The 22,398-nt window shown below is 40.1% G+C and overlaps 1 protein-coding gene across 5 annotated transcripts in view; it reads left to right on the top strand.

Moving 5' to 3' along the window:
- The window catches only part of FSIP1 (fibrous sheath interacting protein 1), a 202,575-nt gene that overhangs the window by 56,280 nt on the left and 123,897 nt on the right, over positions 1-22,398 (top strand). For all 5 annotated transcript variants that reach the window (XM_017868057.1, XM_017868067.1, XM_017868075.1 and 2 more), the window contains 2 exons: positions 5,261-5,419; positions 18,136-18,273. In XM_017868057.1, coding sequence (XP_017723546.1) covers positions 5,261-5,419; positions 18,136-18,273 — 297 coding nt within the window. The remainder of the gene's footprint in view (positions 1-5,260; positions 5,420-18,135; positions 18,274-22,398) is intronic.

The following is a 22,398-nucleotide window of genomic DNA, read 5'->3' on the forward strand; positions in this document are numbered from 1 at the left end:
AATGTTGGGGACTATTGCTCTAGGATACTTATTTAGAATTTAAAAAATATTTTCATTTATGTTGGGAACTCACACTTGCAATGAGTGGCACCCCTTAAGCTAGATGTCTCTACTACCACCCTCACCAGTGAAATGGGTTTGGATCAGATCTCAGGTCACTCACATCTAGTAGTACTGAGTTGAGGAGTCTGGTGGTGTAGACCCTTAGTTACCTGCATGAACCCTAGCTGTAAAGGATGCTGGTGAAGAGCATTTTCTGTTCTATCTTGGAAAGGTAAGATTCCTAAAAGCTAGAAGTTCCCCACACATAGCAAGGGTGTGTAGAGGTGCTAGACAGGTAGAAAAAAAGGATGCCATTTACTGCCTCTTACATACATTATTTCTGTAATGGTGTAGTGCATGAAACATTTACATTTCTGTGGAATTTAATCTGACATGCTCTTTTAACTTCAGTGTCATTTGAAAATAATCCCATTCAGACAAGAATTTAAAATCTATTAGCCACTATTCCATCATTGATTTCATAGTTTTACTTTTCTGTGATTCTTTGTTATTTATCATTTAGGCTATATGGTATTAACATCACCTTTACTTAGGAAAAATTACTAGAGTTTGTGAGTGAGTAGGTAATATATTTTAAAAATTATGTATAACTTTCTTTTTTTTTTTAAGCTGTCCATGTTTATTTTCAACGGAGAGCAATGGAATTTAAATCAGAACCTGGAATTCTGTCAGTTTATTAGAGTTGTGTGGCTTTAGCTACCTGAACCTCACTGAGGCTCAATTTCTTTATACCAACTTACAAGTGTATTTAAAAACATTTATGACTATATCATAATCCTTATATTGATATACTATAAGCTACCCACTTTCTCCCTATTTTTAGATGTTTTATTATAAATAGCATGGCAATAAATTTTTTATCAGTCATTGTTCTGGGTTGCAAGTAACAAAGATGGACTTTGGCTAAGGCAACACAAAATGAATTTATTGGGAGTCGTGAGTAGTCCATGGACTCAATGGGAAGCTTGGGGAACCAGGTTTGTACACCATGCAGATGTCCAGGCAGCCCTGAACATGACTTTAGGAACAGCCTAGTTAGGGGCTGGCTGCCCTGGCTCCACAGCCACCAGATGTTTGTTCTCCAAGAGCTGCTCATTGCTGCTACCATCACTGTCTCCATTAGTCATTTCCCTGCACCTTTGCTTCTGTCCCTCAAGGTTCAGGGTGTTTGCTTTTGATTAGCCGAATCTAGGTCATTTGTTTGTCTTCTTGATGTCAGAGAGTGGGGAGGAGTGTCTTGTTGTGATCCTTCCCTGCCAAGACTCACACACTGTTTGGTTTCACTGAAACAGGGACTGTGAATGCCAGGGTCAAGAGGATAAAATTATAAAAGTCTTGGTGCATAAAGTTTTTACCTGTAATGCCTCTGATTGTCACCTAGGGCTTAATTCCTGGTGTTAGTATCTTGAAATCAAAATGTATGAAATAAGTTTCTTTGCCCTCTACTTACCACGTTACTCCAAATATTCTTCATGATTCTTCTGTGTTCTTTTTGCACTAATGCTTCCGTTTATGACCTTATCCATTCTCACAGCCCTCAGGGTTTGAACCACTGTAGATATGTGGGTAAGTCAAGTGTATTTATTTCAATCCCAAGTCTCTATCTTGAATTTCACATAAATGTATTTAACTGCCTAACATAATCTGTGGATATCCTAGGGGGATGTCTGCCAGTTTCAAAAGGTCCCAAACAATTCATTAGCTTTCTCTTCAAACCTACTGCATCTATATAATCCCTAATTTGGATAAAGTGACCACCATCACACCATCACCTACTTCACAAAATCAGGAACTTGTTCTTTTTTTTTTTTTTGGTAAGGCCATAACAAAGTTTATTATTTTTTAAGTGGTTTATTTTAAGCAAATAAAATACTTTTATTTTAGCTTCAGGGGTACACGTGCAGGTTTGTTCTGCAGATAAATTGGATGTCACAGGACTCTGGTGTACAGATTATTTCATCATCCTGGTAATAAGAATAGTACCCAATAGGTAGTTTTTTGATCCACTCCCTCCTACCACCCTCTGCCCTCAAGTAGGCCTCAGTATCTGTTGTTCCCTTCTTTGTGTCCATGTGTACTCAATGTTCGGCTCCCACTTATAAGTGAGAACGTGCAGTATTTGAGTTTTCATTCCTGTGTTATTTTGTTTAGGATTATGGCCTTCAGTTGCATCTGTGTTGCTGCAAAGGACGTTATCTCATTTTTTTTATGGCTGCATAGTATTCCATGGTGTGTGTGTCCCAAATTTTCTTTATCCAGTCTATTGAAAGGCATTTAGGTTGATTTTTGTGAATAGTGCTGCGATGAACATATGCATGCATGTGCCTCCCCCCACCCCCACCCCTTGGGACACAGTCTTATTCTGTCACCCAGGTTGGAGTGCAGTGATGTTGTCATGGCTCACTGCAGCTTCGACCTCCCAGGCTCAAGTGATCCTCCCACCTCAGCCTTCTGAGTATCTGGGACTACAGGTGCATATCACCACATCTGGCTAATTTTTAAACTTTTTTTGTAAAGACGAGGTTTTGTCATGTTGCTCAGGCTGGTATTGAACTCCTGGGCTCAAGCCATACACCTGCCTTGGCCTCCCAAAGTGCTGGAATTATAGGCATGAGCCACTGCACCCGGCCTGCATGCATATGTCTTTATGGTAGAATGATTTATATTCCTTTGGGTATATACCTATTAATGAGATTGCTGAGTTGAATGGTACTTGTGTTTTAAGTTCTTTGAGAACTTGCCACACTGCTTTCCACAATAGCTGAACTAATTTGCATTCCTACCAGCAGCGTATAGGTGTTGTTCTCTGCAGCTTTGACAGTATCTGTCATTTTTTTGACTTTTTAGTAATGGTCTTTCTGACTGGTGTGAGATGGTATCTCATTGTGGTTTGATTTGCATTTTTCAAATGATTAGTGATGTTGAGCGTTTTTTTCATATGCTTGTTGGCTATGTATGTGTCTTCTTTAGAAAATTGTCTATTTGTGTCTTTTGCTTACTTTTTAATGGGGTTATTTGTTCTTTGCTTATTAATTTGCTTAAGTTCCTTATAGATTCTGGATATTAGACCTTTGTTGAATGCATAGTTTGCAAATATTTTCTTCCATTCTGTAATTGTGTTTACTCTATTGATAGTTTCTTTTGCTGTGCAGAAGCTCTTTAATGAGGTCCTATTTGTCAACTTTTGTTTTTGTTGCAATTGCTTTTGGCATCTTCATTATGAAATCCTTGACAGGGATTATGTCCACAATGGTATTTCCTAGGTTATCTTCCAAGGGTTTTATAGATTTAGGTTTTACTTAATTTTTGTAAGGTGTACAATTTTTTGTAAGGTGTAAGGAAGAATTCTGGTTTCAATATTCTGCATATGGCTAGCCAGTTATGCCAGCAGCATTTATTGAACAGGGAGTCCTTTTCCCCATTGTTTGTTTTTGTCAACTTTGTTGAAGATCAGATGGTTGTATGTGTGTGGCTTTATTTCTGGGCTTTCTCTTCTGTTCCATTGGTTTATGTGTCTGTTTTTGTACTAGTACTATGCTGTCTTGGTGACTGTAGCCTTGTAATATAGTTTGAAGTCAGGTAACGTGATGCATCCTTTGTTCTTTTTGCCTAGGATTGGCTTGGCTATCCAGGCTCTTTTTTGGTTTCATATGAATTTTAAAATAGCTTTTCTAATTTTGTTAAAAAGATCATTGGTAGTTTTTAGAATAGCATTGAATCTGTAAATTGCTTTGGGCAGTATGGCCATTTTAGCAATACTGATTCTTCCTATCCATGAGCATGGAATATTTTTCCACTTGTTTGTGTCATCTCTGGTTTCTTTGAGCAGTGCTTTTTAATTCTCATTGTAGAGGTCTTTCACCTCCCTGGTTAGCTGTATTCCTAGGTATTTTGTTCTTTTTATGGCTCTTGTGAATGGAATTGCGTTCTTGATTTGGCTCTCAGCTTGGATGTTGTTGGTGTATAGAAATGTTGTTGGTTTTTGTACATTGATTTTGTATCCTGAAACCTTGCTGAAGTTGTTTGTCAAATATAGGAGCTTTTGGTCAGAGACTGTAGGTTTTTAGGTATAGAATCATGTCATCTGCTAACAGAGATAGTTGAACTTCTTCTCTTTCTATTTGAATGCCTTTTATTTTTTTCTCTTTCTTGATTACTCTGATTAGGACTTCCAGTATTATGTTGAATAGGAGTGGTGACGGTGGGCATCCGTGTCTTGAGGAACTTGTTCTTTATCCTTGATCTTTATGTCTCCCTGTACTCTTCCACAAAATTACCTCCAGGTTCTGTAAATTCTGCTTCCTATATATCTCTGGATTCTGTTCTGTATTCCCAGAAAACATTCCTTAGTTCAGTCATTCAGCACTTTTGTTCTAGATTATAACTATTGCTTCTTAACTGGGCTTTCTGCCTCCACTCTTGCTCTCAGTAGTTCCAGTTTTAAAATACAGACCTGATCATGGTGTTTCCTTGATTAAGGTCCTGTTTTCTCCAGTCCTTTCCTGCCCACAGAGGTTAGTTGATCCTCTCTGGTTCCCATGGTGCCCAGGGCTTACCGGCACTCTTCACACCTTGTTAAAATTGTTGCTGCCAAGAAATTGAGAACTCCTTGAGGGCAGAACCTTGTGATATTCATATCGAATCACCAGTGCCTAGCATAATATATATGTTCAGCAGGTGTCTAGTATGAGATTTTTGAATGAATGTAATGAATGGGTTTTATGAGTTAATATGGAACAAATATTAGTTGAATGAAAGATGATCAATTAAGTTTGTGAAACCCAAGCAACTGATTTTATAGACCCTGTGTTACTTTTAAGGAACAGAGTTTGAAAATACCATGTCCCATTAGAGGGTAAACCTACTTTCTTCCTACTTAACATGCCACAAAACATTTTTTGAATGTAGATAAATGAGAATGTCATGAGAACCAGACTGTGAAACTAAGAGATTTGTTCCACAGGGGAAACCCCCATCAAAATATTAGGAGATACTTTATGCAGGCTGGCAGATAACAAAACCAGAAACTATTTCATATTCTTTTACTAACCCAATGTTAATTCTGTTTGTGTGTGTTTGTGCGTGCGTGTGTGTGTGTGTTTGTGTGAAGTCCTGGGCATTGTTGTAGCCACCTGAAAGGTATATTTTGGTAAAAACATAGCCTGGGAATGACCTGGTGACCCTTGTTTCCTCTTAGGGTGATCAGTCTGGCTGGGTGGTCCCAGTAAAAGGATATGCACTGGCAGTCACCCAGCATCAGCAGCTTGCTGAAATTGATATAAAACTCCAGGAACTCTCTGCAGCCTTCCCAACAATTTCCAGCTTTTCTCCAAGACTTGAAAATCAGAATAATCAGGTATTTGAAGAACCCATAGACTGTTCAAGTTAATGTGTGCTAAAGCTAGTTCACATAATTTTACAATCTGATTGTTAACCAGTTGCTTTTTCCAGTGATCCTAGTTTCCTAACAGTGTGTATATTCCTTTGATTACTTCCACTTTCTACTCACTTTTCTTTCATTTGGGTAATTTTCTGGGATGGGGTCACTGAGGAAATATTTATTTTAATATTATTGTATCTGTATGATTTAAGCTAAATCTCGATCATGATCAAGAGTGAGGGGAGGGAAGAAAGCTGATGTGGCACTCATGAGTCCTTAGAGAGTCTAATTTTTCTTTATTCCTCTGGCACTAGGTGTTAGCAGTGGCAGCCATTGGCCCTTTACTCCGCCACATTCTTTTCGCTCCTTTAATTTAACATCAAGCAGTGAAGCTCATTATGTTGACTTCTCTCCTATGAGAGTTTTGAAATGAATTTTTTCTTCTGTCAGTAGTTCCCTCAAATATTCTTTTACAAAGCAGATGTGGTGGCTCACGCCTGTAATCCCAGCACTTTGGGAGGCCAAGGTGGGTGGATCACTTGAGGTCAGGAGTTCAAGACCAGCCTGGCCAACAGGCAACATGATGAAATCCCATCTCTACTAAAAATACAAAAATTAGCTGAGTGTGGTGGTGCATGCCTGTAATCCCAGCTACTCGAGAGCCTGAGGCAGGGGAATCACTTGAACCCAGGAGGTGGGAGGTTGCAGTGAGCTGAGGTCATGCCACTGTGCTCCAGCCTGGGCAACACAACGAGATTCCCTGTCAAAAAAAAAAAAAAAATTCTGGCAGAAGGTGTGACATATCAGAAAAGTAAATTTCTCCCCCACCCCTGTATTTTAGTACTTCATGGCATCTGGTTTGGTTTGGGTGGTAGACTGAGGAGAAAATTTCTGATTGCGTAAGAGATTAATAACCCTGTAGCAGCTTTGTAAAAGTTTTCACCAGATCATTTTCTGTACAGTCGTAGATGGCTGTGATCTTCGTGGAACATCCAAAGATTTAAATTCAGTAGCCTATAGGTAATCCTTCTGATTTATAGTAAGCACCTTCTCTAAGCTGTCAGTTGAAGGTTAGGGATCTAGCTTCATGCCAGTTGAAGCAACCTGAGGGGAAAGGAGCAGTATGAAGGTGTTCCAAGGAAACAGTTTTGTAACTGGTTGTATTTATAAAGGACAGAACAGCTGCTTCTGATCCTTTAAACCGCAGTAGTGATGCTGTTATTCCCACTATCGATTTGAAATTCTGCAGTGGGATGAAAATTCTTGGAAAACAGAGATAATTGGAATCTTTGTCCTCACTTGAATGTATTCCAGGACTTTGTTTTTTATTTTATTTTATTTTATTTTAAGATGGAGTCTTGCTCTATCACCAGGCTGGAGTGCAGTGGCGCAATCTCAGCTCACTGCAACCTCCACGTCCCGGGTTCAAGCCATTCTCCTGCCTCAGCCTCCCGAGTTGCTGGGACTACAGGCGCCCGCCACCACGCCCGGCTAATTTTTGTATTTTTAGTAGAGATGGGATTTCACTGTGTTGGTCAGGATGGTCTCTGTCTCTTGACCTCGTGATCCACCCGCCTTGGCCTCCCAAAGTGCTGGGATTACAGGCGTGAGCCACCACGCCCGGCCATATCTCAGGACTTTGACATGAGTTAGGCTAGTTTATTTATGTTACTGAATTCTGTTTTTCAAAAAGGAGGAACCCTACATAGAATAATAAAATGTTTCAGAGATACTCTTTGTTCTTTTCATGTTTCAGTTTATTTTTGTTGTTGTTAGATTTCAAGGGAAGCTGAAATCTCAGAGCTAAACTATGATCTTAAATATAGAAAATGTCTTTTTCATGACTGTCAAATGAAGTGAAGTCTGTGAAGTCCAAGGCACTGATAGAGCCATCCAAAAGGTGCATTTTTGGCAAAAATACAGCATGGGAATGACCTGGTGACCCTTGTTTCCTCCTCTTCTTGAAAGAGACAGAGAATTCAGAGATTTGTTGGGCCATTTGGGTTTCAAATAAAAAGCATGAATATGGTCCCATTTTCTCATCATCAACAAAATCACATTTTCAGAGTTCACTTTTATGGTTCAGATAAGATATTTTAAATGTAATGAAAGGGAAAACCAGTACATTACATTTTTGTTACATACTGAGATTATGTGTTTTTAGTGAAACAACATATATTTGGAAAGAAAAGGGAAAACAACATTTTGGGACTCCCATTGGATGTGGAAACAAAAATGTACTGTAGTTGTTAAAAAGAAATAATTTATGCTTTTTGCATGTAAAAGAAAAAAGATATCTTTTGAGCTTTTGTTCAATTTCCCTTTGGCATTTCTTCATTTCTAACTAAAACCAGCATTGCACATTGAATTTTCAAAGCAAAAATGCTAACATGGCAAAGTATTTTAGGGATATTATTTTTGGATTGGACTACTTTTGTATAAATACACTGTATCTTGAATAAACCCTGTGTATCTGTGTAGTTGATGAATGAGTTCCAATCAATTGCTAATCTACAAATATTCATAGTTCATATTCACTTTAACTCTTCTGCAAACCATTAACTCACCAGTAATTATTCTATGTTCTCCTTAAGAATTTCTTTTAAGTGGAATATAAATTTCTGTTTTTGAACAGTTGATTCAACACATACTGAGTGCTCCTGGATATAAGGAATTGTAGAGAACTTAAAGGTGAATCAGGCAAATAAAATACTTTGGAATCAGAAAGTCTCACTTCAGCCTGGACACAGTGGCTCACGCCTGTAATCCCAGCACTTTGGGAGGCCAAGGTGGGCAAATCACGAGGTCAGGAGATCGAGACCATCCTGGCTAACACGGTTAAACCCCGTCTCTACTAAAAATACAACAAAATTAGCCAGGTGTGGTGGCGGGCGCTTCTAGTTCCAGGTACTCGGGAGGCTGAGGCAGCAGAATGGCATGAACCTGGGAGGCAGAGCTTGCAGTGAGCTGAGATTGCGCCACTGTGCTCCAGCCTGAGTGACAGAGCAAGACTCTGTCCCCCACCACCAAAAAAAAGAAAAAAAAAAATGATGGAAATTATTTGCACATGTATACATATGTAACAAACCTGCACGTTGTGCACCTGTACCCTAGAACTTAAAGTATAATTTAAAAAAAAAAGTCTCACCTCAAATTTGGCTCTAACATTTACTAGTTCTGTGGACTTGGGCACTAATTAGAAGCTTTCTAAACCTCGTTTTCCTTATTTATAAAATAATAGTAATATTCTTTAGGGTTCTTGTAAAGAGTAGCTGAGTTAATATACACAAAGTGTTTAGCACAGTGACACGGAACTCAGCAAATTATATTATTATAAATGACATAAAGAATGTATTTCCTTACGGGAGGTATTGAGTATATGTAGAAAACTGTGGACAAGACAGCACAGGCAAGTGCCATAGGAAGCTTTATTTTCTTCAAGAGACAAGGTCTCGCTCTGTCACCCAGACTGGAAGTACAGTGGTGCAATCATGGCTTGCTGCAGCCTTCACCTCCCAGGCCCAAGTGATCCTCCAACCTCACCCTCCCCAGAAGCTGGAACTACAGGTGCACGCCATCACACCAGCTATTTTTCAAAATTTTTTGTAGAGATGTGGTCTCACTGTGTTGCCTAGGCTGGTCTTGAACTCCTGGCCTCAAGAGATTCACCTGCCTCAGCCTCCCAAAATGCTGGGATTACAGGCATGAACCACCGTGCCCAGGCTCATAGAAGGCTGTAAGTAAAGTGCTGTGGTGGTTCAGAGGAGAGGGAGAGAGCACATCCAAAGAATATCCAGAAAGTCTGTTTCCATAAGTGAGGGGCAGGAGGAGGAAGAGGAACTAGGGAGGGAGGCAGAGGGATCAGAGACACAGAAGAACACCATTGTGTATCACGAGGCTGAAAACTGGTGGCCTATAGTAGCGGTCCCCAACTATTTTGGCATCAGGGACTGGTTTCATGAAAGACAATTCTTCCACAGACCCATGGAGAGGGATGGGTTCGGGATGATTCAAACATGTTACATTTATTGTGTACTTTATTTCTATTATTATTACATTGTAATATATAACAAAATAATTATACAACTTACCATAATGTAGACTCAGTGGGAGCTCTGAGCTTGTTTTCCTGCAACTAGATGGTTCCATCCAGGGGTGATGGGAGACAGTGACAGATCATCAGGTATTAGATTCTCATAAGGAGTGTGCAGCCTAGATCCCTTGCATGTGCAGTTCATGACAGGGTTCACACTACTGTGAGAATCTGATGCTGATCTACCAGGAGGCAGAGCTCAGGTGGTGAGGCGAGTGAGGGCAGTGGCTGCAAATACAGATGAAGCTTTACTTGTGCCTGCCACTCACCTCCTGCTCTGGGGCCCTGTTTCTAACGAGCCACCTACCAGAGCCGTCCATGGCCTGGGGGTCAGGAACCCCTGACCTACAGGACAAATTAAGCTCTCAGATGGGTCTCCTTTTGCTTACAAAGTGTTTAAAGATTTTTCTTAGCCAACATTTAAAAAATTAGGTGAATTCCTATAAATATCCAAATTTCTAGTTCTCTCTTGAAAAATTCAAATTAGAAAATATGTCAGCATTAGACCTAAATTCTTGCTTGGCAATTACTGGATTGAGCTGAATAGCAACTGCTCTTTCTGTGGGGCACAGATTCTCCAGTTTGCTGCAGTATCCACCACTCTATATTGTATGGCAGGCCCTGAGGCCCACTTCACGCATTTATGTTGCTTGTCCAGCCTTTGCAGAGATCATCAGTACATTTTTGAATGCCTGCTTATTTCGTAGGAGACACTGTAGTGGCTGATGTAGTGTCCAGACTAGTATGAAGCTTGATCTCTGACCTCAAGGTAGCTTGTAGGATACCAGAGGATGTGATGTAAGCATAGAACAAGTTGTGGAGTGACTGTGCAGTGAAACAGGAACCACCACCAGATGGGCACTGATCGGATGAAAAGTACGGAAAGTGTATGCTGCGGGAGCACAGGGAAAGGAAAGGTTATTTAATGAAGGCATGATATTTTAAAAATTCCTTTGAAGATTTATCTTTGTTGGTCAAGAAAACAGTTTTCTGAACAAGCTGAAACATAGACTTTCTGACTTATCTGTGTATGGTAACTGTAAGGTAGTAAGTTGGTATGCACATAGATTTAAGATGATAAATGTGGTTGGGTCAATGTGCTTGAGTCAGAATAGTTTGAGGAACTCTAGGCATGTGGCTCAGAGATGAAGGAGGTGCTGGTCTTTGTGAAAAGGGCAGATAAGAAGTCTTCTTCTCTTTATGGGCTCGCTGACTGTGACGTTCTCATATAGATGCTCTGGCCCAGCACTTAACTTTATGGCAATGTTTTAAAAGCAGCATTTGGCTTTTACATATCTGATTTCGTTAGCATAAAACAAAGCATGTGGTTATAGTCAAAAGAAAGAATGGCATATTACTGCTCTTTCTGTAATGTGAATAATATGTGGTTGCAGTTTTACATCTGCTTTTATTTTCATTTTGTCTTAGCAAGAGAAATAATTGAAGCAATTTTTTCTTAAGATCTGTGGTTTAACTGTGCATACTTTTCTGTATCCATCTCCTAACCCTCAACAAATCAGTTTGTTCTTTCCACGTATTGTAAATCCCACCATAAAACTGAGTGATGTTCTATAATTTAGTTACCATACTTCTTATTTGTAGATGTATTAGATTCCAGTTCTCTCCAGAAATATCTAAAATATAGGAGTTATATAAGCATTCAGTTTCTTAAATCCTTAGCAACTGGATTCAATAATAAATTCTATTCCATTTGGCTCTTATATGCAAGTACAGTTTATTCATCTCTCATGAAATCAGTTTTACTAAATCTAGAATTCCAGTTCACCGTTAGATTTTTTTTTCTGATTGGGGAGGGCCTCAGAAATGGCTCTCCTTGACAGGCGGCATCACTGTGTTCTTAAACTAACTAGTTTAATTGAATATAAAGGTCCTCCTTAGTTTGATTTATTCTCTTATTCTTAAACTATTGATTCAGTTGTACACAATTTGGTAAGCTCAAGAAAAAGTTAGCAATCATTTGACTGAGGAAAATTGTAGTTTATATTGATCTCCTTTCTTGCCAAGATCATGTTATTATTGCTGACAGCAACAATTAATTTTTTTTTGGTTTCTTCCTGTCTCAATGTTAGCTGAAATTGAGGAAATACAGACCATTGTTTGACATGTAATTCTGAAAGATGTTTTATTATTGGGTCCAGGGATTTGTATAGTTCCAGTAATGGCCATGGACTCCACTTGACCCCAGATGTACTTAAAGTGTTGGTTGAGGGCAGGAATTTAGGATTTTTTAAATGTATGCTAGTTACAGGCACAGAAATCTTATTGACCATCTGTTCGTTTCCAAAACCCATAGAAGCCACAGGAGCATGGATTTATGGGTTTGAGAAACAAACAAGAAGTTGCTTCAGAGCTCTTTACCTCCAGTGCCAATCTGTTAGATCTCCAGTTAAATCTGGGAAACTACCCTTGCCACCTCCATTTTACAGATTACTGTGAAGTTTATATTTCTTTGCTTCCCTCTGTTAAGCTTCTGATGTAGTCAAGGTTTCCTTCATTTTATGGCATTATTCCAAGGTGATAAAAACAATCTTGTTCTCTACTTTTGGTACTGCCAGGCACATGATCCATCTGATGACAGGAAATAGCAGGAACCTATGGAAATGTATAGCATTAGCTTGAAAACATAGGACAAACTGGCTTGATTTAGGCAGGTTTGTATTTTCCCAATCCTTAACGCATGCCTTATTTGCCTATCAAATAACTTATGAAGCTGTGGGTAATTTCCTCTGTTTTTGACTTTTGAAAATGAGTTTATTTTGCTTCAAAGATCCCTTTTGGCCTACTCAACACCACAGATACTTTTTCTAAGGATAAACTCGGAATCTCTTGGCAACCAATTAGTCAAAGCAACAAGTATCTATTGATCTTGGCCTCAGGGACAGTTCTCTTCTTGTGGCATATCGAGGAGAGCTTTTATTGAATTCTCCATAAAAGCATTCCTGTATGCCTCAGAAACACAGAAATGATATGCCGGTCAGAGAATCTGATTAAACATTTCTACTATGAGAAATCAAGATATTTCCTGATGATTACGAGGACAGATAGTACTGGTTGGCACTTTGTTGTGAGAAAAGGATCTTTCCTGGCACCACAGAGCTTTTTGAGTTTGCAGCGGGGCAATTTTTGTCAGCATCAGTGGCTACCTTTCCTTGCCCTCTCTTGGCCTCTGCTTTCATCATACAATATTTCTCAAATATTTGAACTATATAGTTATGCTATTGGAGGCCATGACTGAAGAAAGCTGTTGTATATCCTTTGGGTCTAATTGTGGAGAATTACACACTCATAAGCTATTAGAAGGGGAAATAACTTTCTCAGAAGTAATTGAGACCTAGAAAGAGGAGGTGATTTCCTCAAAAGTACACAGCTGATTGTTCCAGCAGAACTGAAGCTAGAATCCAACCTTCGGGTCTATACCTCTTAGGTATGGAGAGTCACATTGTCAGAACAGAACAAAATGGCCTTGGTAGAAAATGTGTTAAAAATAAAAAATCTGTGGCTCACATCTGTAATCCCAGCACTTTGAGAGGCTGAGGCAGGAGGATCCCTTGAGCCCAGGAGTTCAAAATCAGCCTGGGCAACATAGTGAAATCCATTCCTTCTTCATACACAAAAAATCAGCTAGGCAAGGTGGTGTGCGCCTGTAGTCCCAGCCACTTGAGAGGCTGAGGTGGGAGGATCGCTTGAGCCTGGGAGGGCGAGGCTGCAGTGAGATGTGACTGCGCCACTGCACTCAAGCCTGGGTGGCAGAATAAGACCATGTCTCAAAAAAAAAATCAAACAAAAAAGGTCTGTCTGCTTATGAAATTGATACATGCTTATTGTAGGAAATTCAGGAACGACAAAATAAGAAAATAAGATTAAATAATCAGGATTTTACCAAGTTAATTATTGTTAAATTTCTTTCCAGTCTATTTCTCTCTACACACACACACACTTACACACACACTCTTATATATCAGTTAGAGTTTTTGACAAGAAACAGAAGGAATATCTAGCTTGTATTTTGAAGATAATTATATGAAGGGACTATTTATATAGCTTTAAAGGAGCTAACAGTGGATGTTGGGACACCAAGAGACTAGCCACAGTGGACGGGGGAAGAAAAAGTGTGTGGGAGCTCAGCAAGAGCTGGAGCTGTGGGAGAAGAACTGGCCATCTGAAGTTGTAATAATAGAGGACATGAGCAAAGGGTTAGCCAACCCCAGCCCCCTCAGCATGAGCATTTGAGCTGTAGTTAGTTTCCTAACTCTGTTTCCTTGGCAATCTGAGAAAAGTTGGAATGCCGAATACGTTAGGAGGCAACTTTGCTTATGCTTAAAATGATCCCTGGATTGGGAGAATTATAAAGACCTGATGGAGAAGCCATATTTTGGGTATCTCTGACTGCAGTGATTCTTGTGGCTGGGCACATTTCTTGCTGGGTCCCTGGACTCAGTGTGCCTGTGGGGGCATTTCAAGACATAATGGCTCCTGTAGGATAGGAGGATTTTAAGACAGGTAGCTTATAGCTGTTTTGCTCTTTATACCTATATTGTTTTGGCATGGACTGTAGCAAACACTCCCATTGAAAAGGGATACCTGATACTGCCCTGCTGTGTTTCCTGTTTTATATCCTTCTGAGTAGAGTGGCTCTAAGTGTGTCGTCTGTTAGTCTTTGAGCATGAATATGCAGTTGAATCTAAGAAAACTCAGCACATCTCAGGGATACATCACTGCCCAAACTGTGATGCAAAGTATGGGGGGAAGGGGAAAAATACCCCAAGCTCTCTCTCCTTCTGTCCTCTACTCTCCTAGAACTCCTCCCCTTACTTTGACTAAACCTAACCAGGAGATGGAGCTCCAGGAGAAACGCCCTGATGGTCCCAGCTGTGGCAGGTACTCACCATAGTTTATCATACTTCTATTGATGGACACCTGGGCTGTTTTCAGTTTTTAGCTGCCATGAACATTTGTGTACAAGGCTATAGTTACATATTTTAATTTCTCTTTGATAAATTCATAGGAGTTGAATTTTTGGGTCACAGGATCGACAAACATTTAACTTTTTAAGAAATGGCCTGTTTTGGCATGGTGGCTCACAGCTGTAATCCCAGCAGTTTGAGTGGCCTAGGCGGGTGGATCACAAGGTCAAGAGATCGAGACCATCCTGGCCAACATGGTGAAACCCTGTCTCTACTAAAAATACAAAACTTAGCTGGGCATGCTTGTAATCTCAGTTACTCAGGAGGCTGAGGAAGGAGAATCTCTTCAACCCAGGAGGCAGAGGTTGCAGTGAGCCAGGATTGCGCCACTGCACTCCAGCCTGGCAACACAGCGAGACTCCATCTCAAAAAAAAAAAAAGAAATGGCCTGTTTTTCAAAGTGGTTGTACCATTGTATAGTCCTGCAAACAATGTAAGAGAGTCCCTCTCGTTTCACACATTTCCAGCATTTGGTGTTCAGTTTTTCATCTGGGCCATGCTAGTGGCTATATAGTAGTGTCTCATTGTGGTTTAATTGAATTTCCCCAATGACTAATGATGTGGAGGAGGTTTTCATGTTCCTATTTGTCATGCACACAGCTTTTATGAAGTATCTGTGCAAGTCTTTATAGAATTTGATTGTCATTTGATTTATTGTTATTGTCTATTTGATTATTTTTATTATCGAGTTGTAGGAGGTCCTTATATGTTCTGGATACAAGTCCTCTGTCAGATATGTGTGTTATGATCATTGTCAGTCAGTGGTTTGTTCATTTTCTCAATGGTGGCTTTGATTAAGCAACATTTAAAAATGTTGCTAAGTCCAACTTACAATTTTTTTCTTTTTGTGCCTTCTCTTTGCTTGCCCCGAGATTTAGAAAAAATCATAGTTGTAGATTATTAAAATAATTTCAATTTAAAAATGAAATCCAGGGTGCTTTTCAGATTACCATGTGTCCTACTTCATAGCAGGTGTGTCTTCATAAAAGTTTATAAAATGCTGGACTGCTTAGCATTGCAAAGAGACCTTGATACCATTTTTTCCAAACTCCTCCCTAACATTAGATTTCCTTTAAAAAATATTTCTGATAATAATTCAGCCTCTAGATGTGTATTAGACTGTTCTCTCACTGCTATAAAGAAATACCTGAGAATGGGTAATTTATAAAGAAAAGAGGTTTAACTGGCTCACGGTTCTGCAGGCTGTACAAGAGGCATAGCAGCTTCTGCTTTTGGGGAAGCCTCAGGAAACTTACAATCATGGCAGAAGGTGAAGGGGAAGCAGGCACTTCTTACATGGCCAGAGCAAGAGGAAGAGAGAGAGAAGAGGGAGGTGATACACACTTCTAAACAACCAGACCTCATGGTAACTCACTCACTCACAATCACGAAAACAGCACTGAAGGTATGGTGCTAACCCATTCATGAGAACTCCACCCCCATGACCCAGTCATCTCCCACCAGGCACCACCTCCAACACTGGGGATTACAATTCGACATGAGATTTGGTAGGGACACAGAGCCAAACCATATCAGGATGCTTCTAGAGATTGAAAGCTACCAGAAGTGAGACATGAAGCCAAATATAAAATAATCACTTCTTGAAATTGACGCACTCTTTTAATAATTTGCTAAGTAGAATTGTATACAATAAGAATTTTACTGAAATTCATTGCTAGTTTGATGAAAGTTTTGAAAACCAAAATTACAGTCTATTGGCCAGTGCTTACACAGCTTCAGGATTATAGTTTGCATTGGGATACAGAGAATAGGGTCAGCCATGTCACTGTCTAGGCAGTGGCAGTGTGGTAAGTGCAATAAAGGAACATGTGGCATGGCTGAGAGAATAATTTGTCCTTTGTGGGTATGTCAGGGAATATTGTGGAAATATGCTTGAGCTGGGCTCAAAATGGGTGGGAGTCCCCACAAGGAGCTGGAGAGTTGGAATCGGGGGAACTAGGAGTAGTGAATATTGCTGCACATCTGAGTCTGAGTCTCAAGCAGTAGGAAATGAGATGAAGAGACTGGTAGGGCCTAGAGCATGAATACTTTGCACCTTGTTCTGTGACTTCCCTGCAAAGAATGGAATCAACAAGGGTGACTGGTAGCATCAAGACCAGCGAGGAGGCTCCAGCAGCAACCTAAGTCAGTAGTTCTTGAATTCTCAAATAGGTGTGCTTCAGTTTATTAGTCCTTAGTCCTTTTTTTTTTGAGACAGAGTCTCATTCTGTTGCCCAGTCTGGAGTGCAGTGGTGCCATCACAGCTTACTGCAGTCTCGACCTCCTGGGTTCAAGTGATCCTCCCACCTCAGCCTCCCAAGTGGCTGGGGCTGTAGGCGTTACCATGCCTGGCTAATTTTTTAATTTTTAATTTTGTAGATATGGGGTCTCACTATGTTGCCCAGGCTGGTCTCAAACTTCTGGGCTCAAGGGATCCTCCTGATTTGGCCTCCTGGAGTGTTGGGGTTATAGGTGTGAGCCACCATGCCTGTCCCGTCCTTACCTTTTGAATCAGAATCTCCTGGGTAGAGGCTGGTCCTTCAGATTTTTTCCTGGGCTCTGGAGGTGATTCTGAAGCTCACTGGAGTTTAAAAACTGCTGGTGAATGATGAGGATATCTTAACTAAGACAGTGAGAAAGAAACAAGTGCCTTGATTAGAGAGGTATTAGGGATTGGCAACTGGATAGTATTCCTGGTGACCAGCTCTATGTAAGGAATGAGGGAGTAGGATTATTGCTTGAGTGATTTCGAAAATATCATTCCTGCCTGTTACTTATATGGCAACACAGAGCAGATGTGTGCGAGAAAGGAAGTTTAATCTTAGATATAGGAACAAATTCCTATCAAGAAATGCCCATTTTTATCACCCAGAAATAACATTAACTTTGGGAAAATATAGTTCTGTCAATATAAATATTGCAGATAGTAATGAAGTACTTTCATTATATAATACTTAATCTTTTCAGAGGACATACTCAGCTTGCATTTGTTTGGCATTGAGATTTGTTGCTTGCCTACTACATACTGTGATGACTTTTAGCCTAGATCTATTATTATTATTATTGTTTTACAGATGATGAAACTGAAGCTCAGAGAGGTTAATTCATTTCCCTAAGGTCAGTCTAGTCAGGAACCAGGCAGGGTGAAGATTCAGAACTCCTGACGTTGCCAAATCCAGTTTTCTTCTCATTATTACACAGCTGCCTCTAATAATGTGGATGGGCAGGGTTTTTTTCCTTCTTATTTATACATGATAAACTTGAAGTCCAGAGAAAAGTCCAAGGTTTCAAGCTGGTAAGTATCAGAGCAGGGACCAGAACCCAGGTTCCTGTTTTCTGACCCCAGCTCTTTTCACTGTCTCCTTCTGCTTCCCAGATGCTTACAGAAGTTGGGTTCCTTTCCTGCTTTTTGTATGTACAGTTGGACCTTTACCTCCTAAAATGGGAAGACTTTAAAGCATTATAAAATATTGTTTTGAAGGGAAGAAATATTGTTTGAGAAGCAAAGCTAACCCTCAAGGCTCAGTTGCTTTGAGGTTGGTATGTGACAGCACATTTCCAGCCTGGGAATGATGTTTTTTTATTGTTGTTGTTGTTGTTGTTTTTTTAATTAGGAACCTGACTTTGATGGTGAAAGAAATATGGAAGTAACTCCAGGAGAAAAGGTACTCAGGAACACCAAACAGCAACGGGATCTGCATAATCGGCTGAGAGAGATTGATGAAAAGCTGAGAATGATGAAGGAAAATGTGGTAAGTCTTTCTTTTCTTTTAATTAATTGTTTTTTAGAAAAAAAATAGAGGTGGGGGTCTCTCTATGTTGCCCAGGCTGGTCTCGAACTCCTGGGCTCAAGTGACCTGCCCCACTCAGCCTCCCAAAGTGCTAGGATTCCAGGTGTGGGCCACCACACCCGACCATCTCTCTTATTTAAAGTTTAATTATAGCCAATACTTGTACCAAAAAAGGTTTCAGTCTCTTTTGACTATTTTATGACTGTTCTCGTGTTAAATCAGCCATGTGAATTTGTCAGTAACAATGTGAATAAAAACTAAACATATAATTCATAGGACTTTGATATTATTCTGAATTTAAGCAATTTATATAATATAAAACATTAATTTAAATAACATAAAGCATATTCTGACTTCAGATAGTGTGTAAGATACTTCGGATAGTGTGTAAGATACTATCTGAAGTCAGAATAATTATCCTTAATCCTAATATTCTGACAGTGACACAAATATTCGGTTTTTGTGGAAAAATTTGGTAGTTCTCCCTAAAATCATCCTTCTGTTTTGAACTTATAGCTTAAATTCTCTCACTTTTTGTTTGTAATTACTAATATATTATTAGTAATTAATGAATTTTAATGCATTGCAAGTCTTTCTTGGCCTACTTCATGTTTTTCTTGCTCAACATAAAGACATGTCATTACTGATGAGTGAAAACTCTTAGAGCAACTCATTTGTGAGCTGGTTGATACTCTGAACCTGTTAGAAATGCTGTATTGTATTATGATTTTCCAGCTACCCATAGCATATTTTTAGCTGGATACCTGGATTTTACCTAAAATTAAACATGTCAAGGCTGAGCTTGTGACTGTGGTCTTGAGATAATTACCTGCAGTAACCCCTTTTGGTCTCCTGCTAAATTCTGTCATCTTGGGTGATCTTCAAGCCTCTTTGAGTTTTAATCAATGTGACTAATTTGTTGCCATATCCTTCCTGAGTTTCTTATGACTCAAAGTCTTTTTTTTTGTCCCTACTTTTATCACCCTTCTCTCAGTGTTGTCACCTCATGCCTTAGCCACTTATAACCTGGTTTTTGTCGGATTTCTTGTTTCCAGTCATTCCCTTCTCTCATTATTCCACTTAATATACTGCACTGTGGAGTAAACATCAGGTGAGTGATTTTAAAATGTGCTCCCCTTCAGAGCCCCTGAGAGTGTGTCACAACACCTTGATGGTCAAGCCCAGCTGAACTGCCCTCACTGCCTGCAGGCCACAGATAGCAGCACTGACACAGAGCCTGATGGGGATCAGGGCCACCTCATGAGAGTTAGGCAGCAGATCTAAAGGGAATTAATACATGGTGCTTCTTTTAGAGCTCATTTTTATTTGCTTTGCATGGAGAATCTCATGGGTGTTATATTTCAGGGAGACCTGTGTTTCCATTTTCAGAGAGATTTCCCTGATTCTGTTGATGGGATGAAGTAGAAGTAGGAATGGGCCGGGTGCAGTGGCTCACTCTTGGAATCCCAGCACTTTGGGAGGCTGAGGTGGGCGGATTGCCTGAACTCAGGAGTTCGCGACCAGCCTGGGTAACAAGGTGAAACCCTGTCTCTACTAAAATGCAAAAAATATTAGCTAGGTGTGGCGGCGTGCACCTGTAGTCCCAGTTACTTGGGAGGCTGAGGCAGGAGAACTACTTGAACCCGGGAGGTGGAGGTTGCAGTGAGCCCGAGATTGTACAACTGCACTCCAGCCTGGGTGACAGAGTAAGACTCCGTCTCAAAAAAAAAAAAAAGCAGGAATGGTAGGGAAGTGCAAGGGAGCTCTTGGCCATTCATTGTAGTGGTAATGATGGTACATTGTAAATTCCATGTGATAAATGAAATGTTTGTGGTTTGGTCGGTTTTGAAAACTGTTGGTACTTCCTCTCACCCCATATCTGCCAATCCAAGGTGGGCTAAGCCTGTCACTCCCCATGATCCATTCTCCTGATTTCTGACTGCTGTGGTCTGGAGGTTTGTGTCCCCCCAGAATTCCTGTTGAAACCCTAATCCCCAAGGTGATGGGATTAGGAGGTGGAGAATTTGGGGAAGTGATTAGGTCATGTCAGTGAAACCCTTGTGAGTGAAATTAGTGCCTTTATAAAAGAGGCCCAAGGGAACTCATTTGCCCCTTTTACCATGTGAGGATGTAGTGAGAAGTCACCCCTATCAACAAGGAAATGGGCCCTTACTAGGCACCAAACCTGCCCGCTCTTTGATCTTGGACTTCCCAGCTTCTAGAACTGTGAGAAATAAGTTTCTGTTGTTTATAAACCACCCAAAATACCATTATTTTGTTGCCCAAACAGACTTAGACACTGGCCGTTTATCACATACCTTGAACATGTACCTGTTCTTTTCTACCACATCTCTACCATTATTTAATTTTTGGCTCAAAACCAGGATCCTTTAATAAAGCGTATGTCATTCCACTGCCTTATGAAGTTTGGCTACACTTAAAGGGATATGATAAATGTCAAGAGTTGGTTGTTATCCAAGTGGAAAAGAATAATACATGAGTAGATAAGAGCAGTTATTGAATACCAACTATGAGCCAGGCACTGTCCCAAGTATTTTACAGATACTGAAGTGTTTAATCAGCACAGCTGCTCCATGAGGTAAACACCAGTCCTCATTTTGTAGATGAAGAAATGGAGCGAAAGAGAGGTTGACTAATTCCTTACGGCTAGTAAGTGGAGGAGATAGGATTCGAATGGTTAGCATTTAACAACTATGCTATTACTGCCTTTCTGGGACTTGCTCTTCTTTTCATGATTAATGTTTTTTTTGTTAATTAAAGTGTGATAAACTTGTTATAATCAGTAATATTCATGAGTGAAATGTTTGGGTTCCCCTATACAAATTTTATTTTCATAGTACTGTGTTTTATAGTTAACACTTTCAGAGGCTGTTATCTGCATGATAAAGGCCCACGCATGTTGATATGTACTGTTTTATGTTTTTTTTTTTTTTTTTTTTTTTCTGAGACAAGAGTATCACTTCCGTTGCCCAAGTTGGAGTGCAGGTAACCTCCCACCTCAGCCTCCTGAGTAGCTGGGACTACAGGTGTGTGCCACCATGACCAGCTAATTTTTTTATATTTAGGAGAGGCAGGGGTTTACCTTGTTTCTCAGACTGATCTGTCACTCCTGAGCTCAAGCAATCTGCCCACTGTGGCCTCCCAGAGGGCTGAGATTACAGGCCTGAGCCACCACGTCTGGCCCTGTTTTATGTTTTCATTGCTTAGTGTAGATTCATAACTGATTTCATAATTGTGGATTCACATTGTGTACCATGTGGCCTGTTGAGGGGAAGATACTGTGTGTTTCAAACTCTGAAAACGCACTGTACCTCATAGATGGCTAGGTATTATTTCGACCGGGAATCTGGAGACCTGAGTCCTTGTTTCAGTTTTGTTTATAGCCTGCTCTGTGACCCTGAATAAATTGCGTAGTTTCTTAGAGCAGGGGTCCCCCACCCCTGGACCAAGGACCAGGTACAGGGCCGCTCAGCAGGTGGTGAGCAGCAGGTGAGGGTGGCTTCATTTGTATTTATAGCTACTCCCCATCTCTTGCTTTACCTGAGCTCTGCCTCCTATCAGATCAATGGCATTAGATTCTCATAGGAGCACGAGTCCTGTTGTGAACTGCACATGCCAGAGGTCTAGATTGCACACTCCTTGTGAAAATCTAATGCCTGATCATCTGAGGTGGGACAGTTTCATCCAAAACCATACCCCTCCCCACCCCTCCCCATTGCCAAAAGGTTGGGGACCGCCGTCTGAGAGACTTCATTTCATTGCTTTAGAATCAAGAGAGTAGTGCAAGATGATCTCTGTTCTTTTGTCAGAGATTGTTGGCACACTTATCTTTAATAAGAAGTGACGTTATTTGTAATATATAGGATCTAAAACTAGTTTGTGTGTTTCCTAAATATTTGGTATTAATTGGATTAAATCTTCTATTGAAAGTTACTTTTGGAAGTTTAGTAACACTTTTTAGGAGAATGCAAGATTGTCTTTTCTATATACAAAATTAGTCTACTGCCCTCCAACCAGAGAATGTGGTTTCTGAATGATAGGAAATGGCCAACTTTGCAGTTTTGC

The sequence above is a fragment of the Rhinopithecus bieti genome, unplaced genomic scaffold, assembly GCF_001698545.2.
Source record: "Rhinopithecus bieti isolate Rb0 unplaced genomic scaffold, ASM169854v2 scaffold_115, whole genome shotgun sequence".
Taxonomy (NCBI): domain Eukaryota; kingdom Metazoa; phylum Chordata; class Mammalia; order Primates; family Cercopithecidae; genus Rhinopithecus; species Rhinopithecus bieti.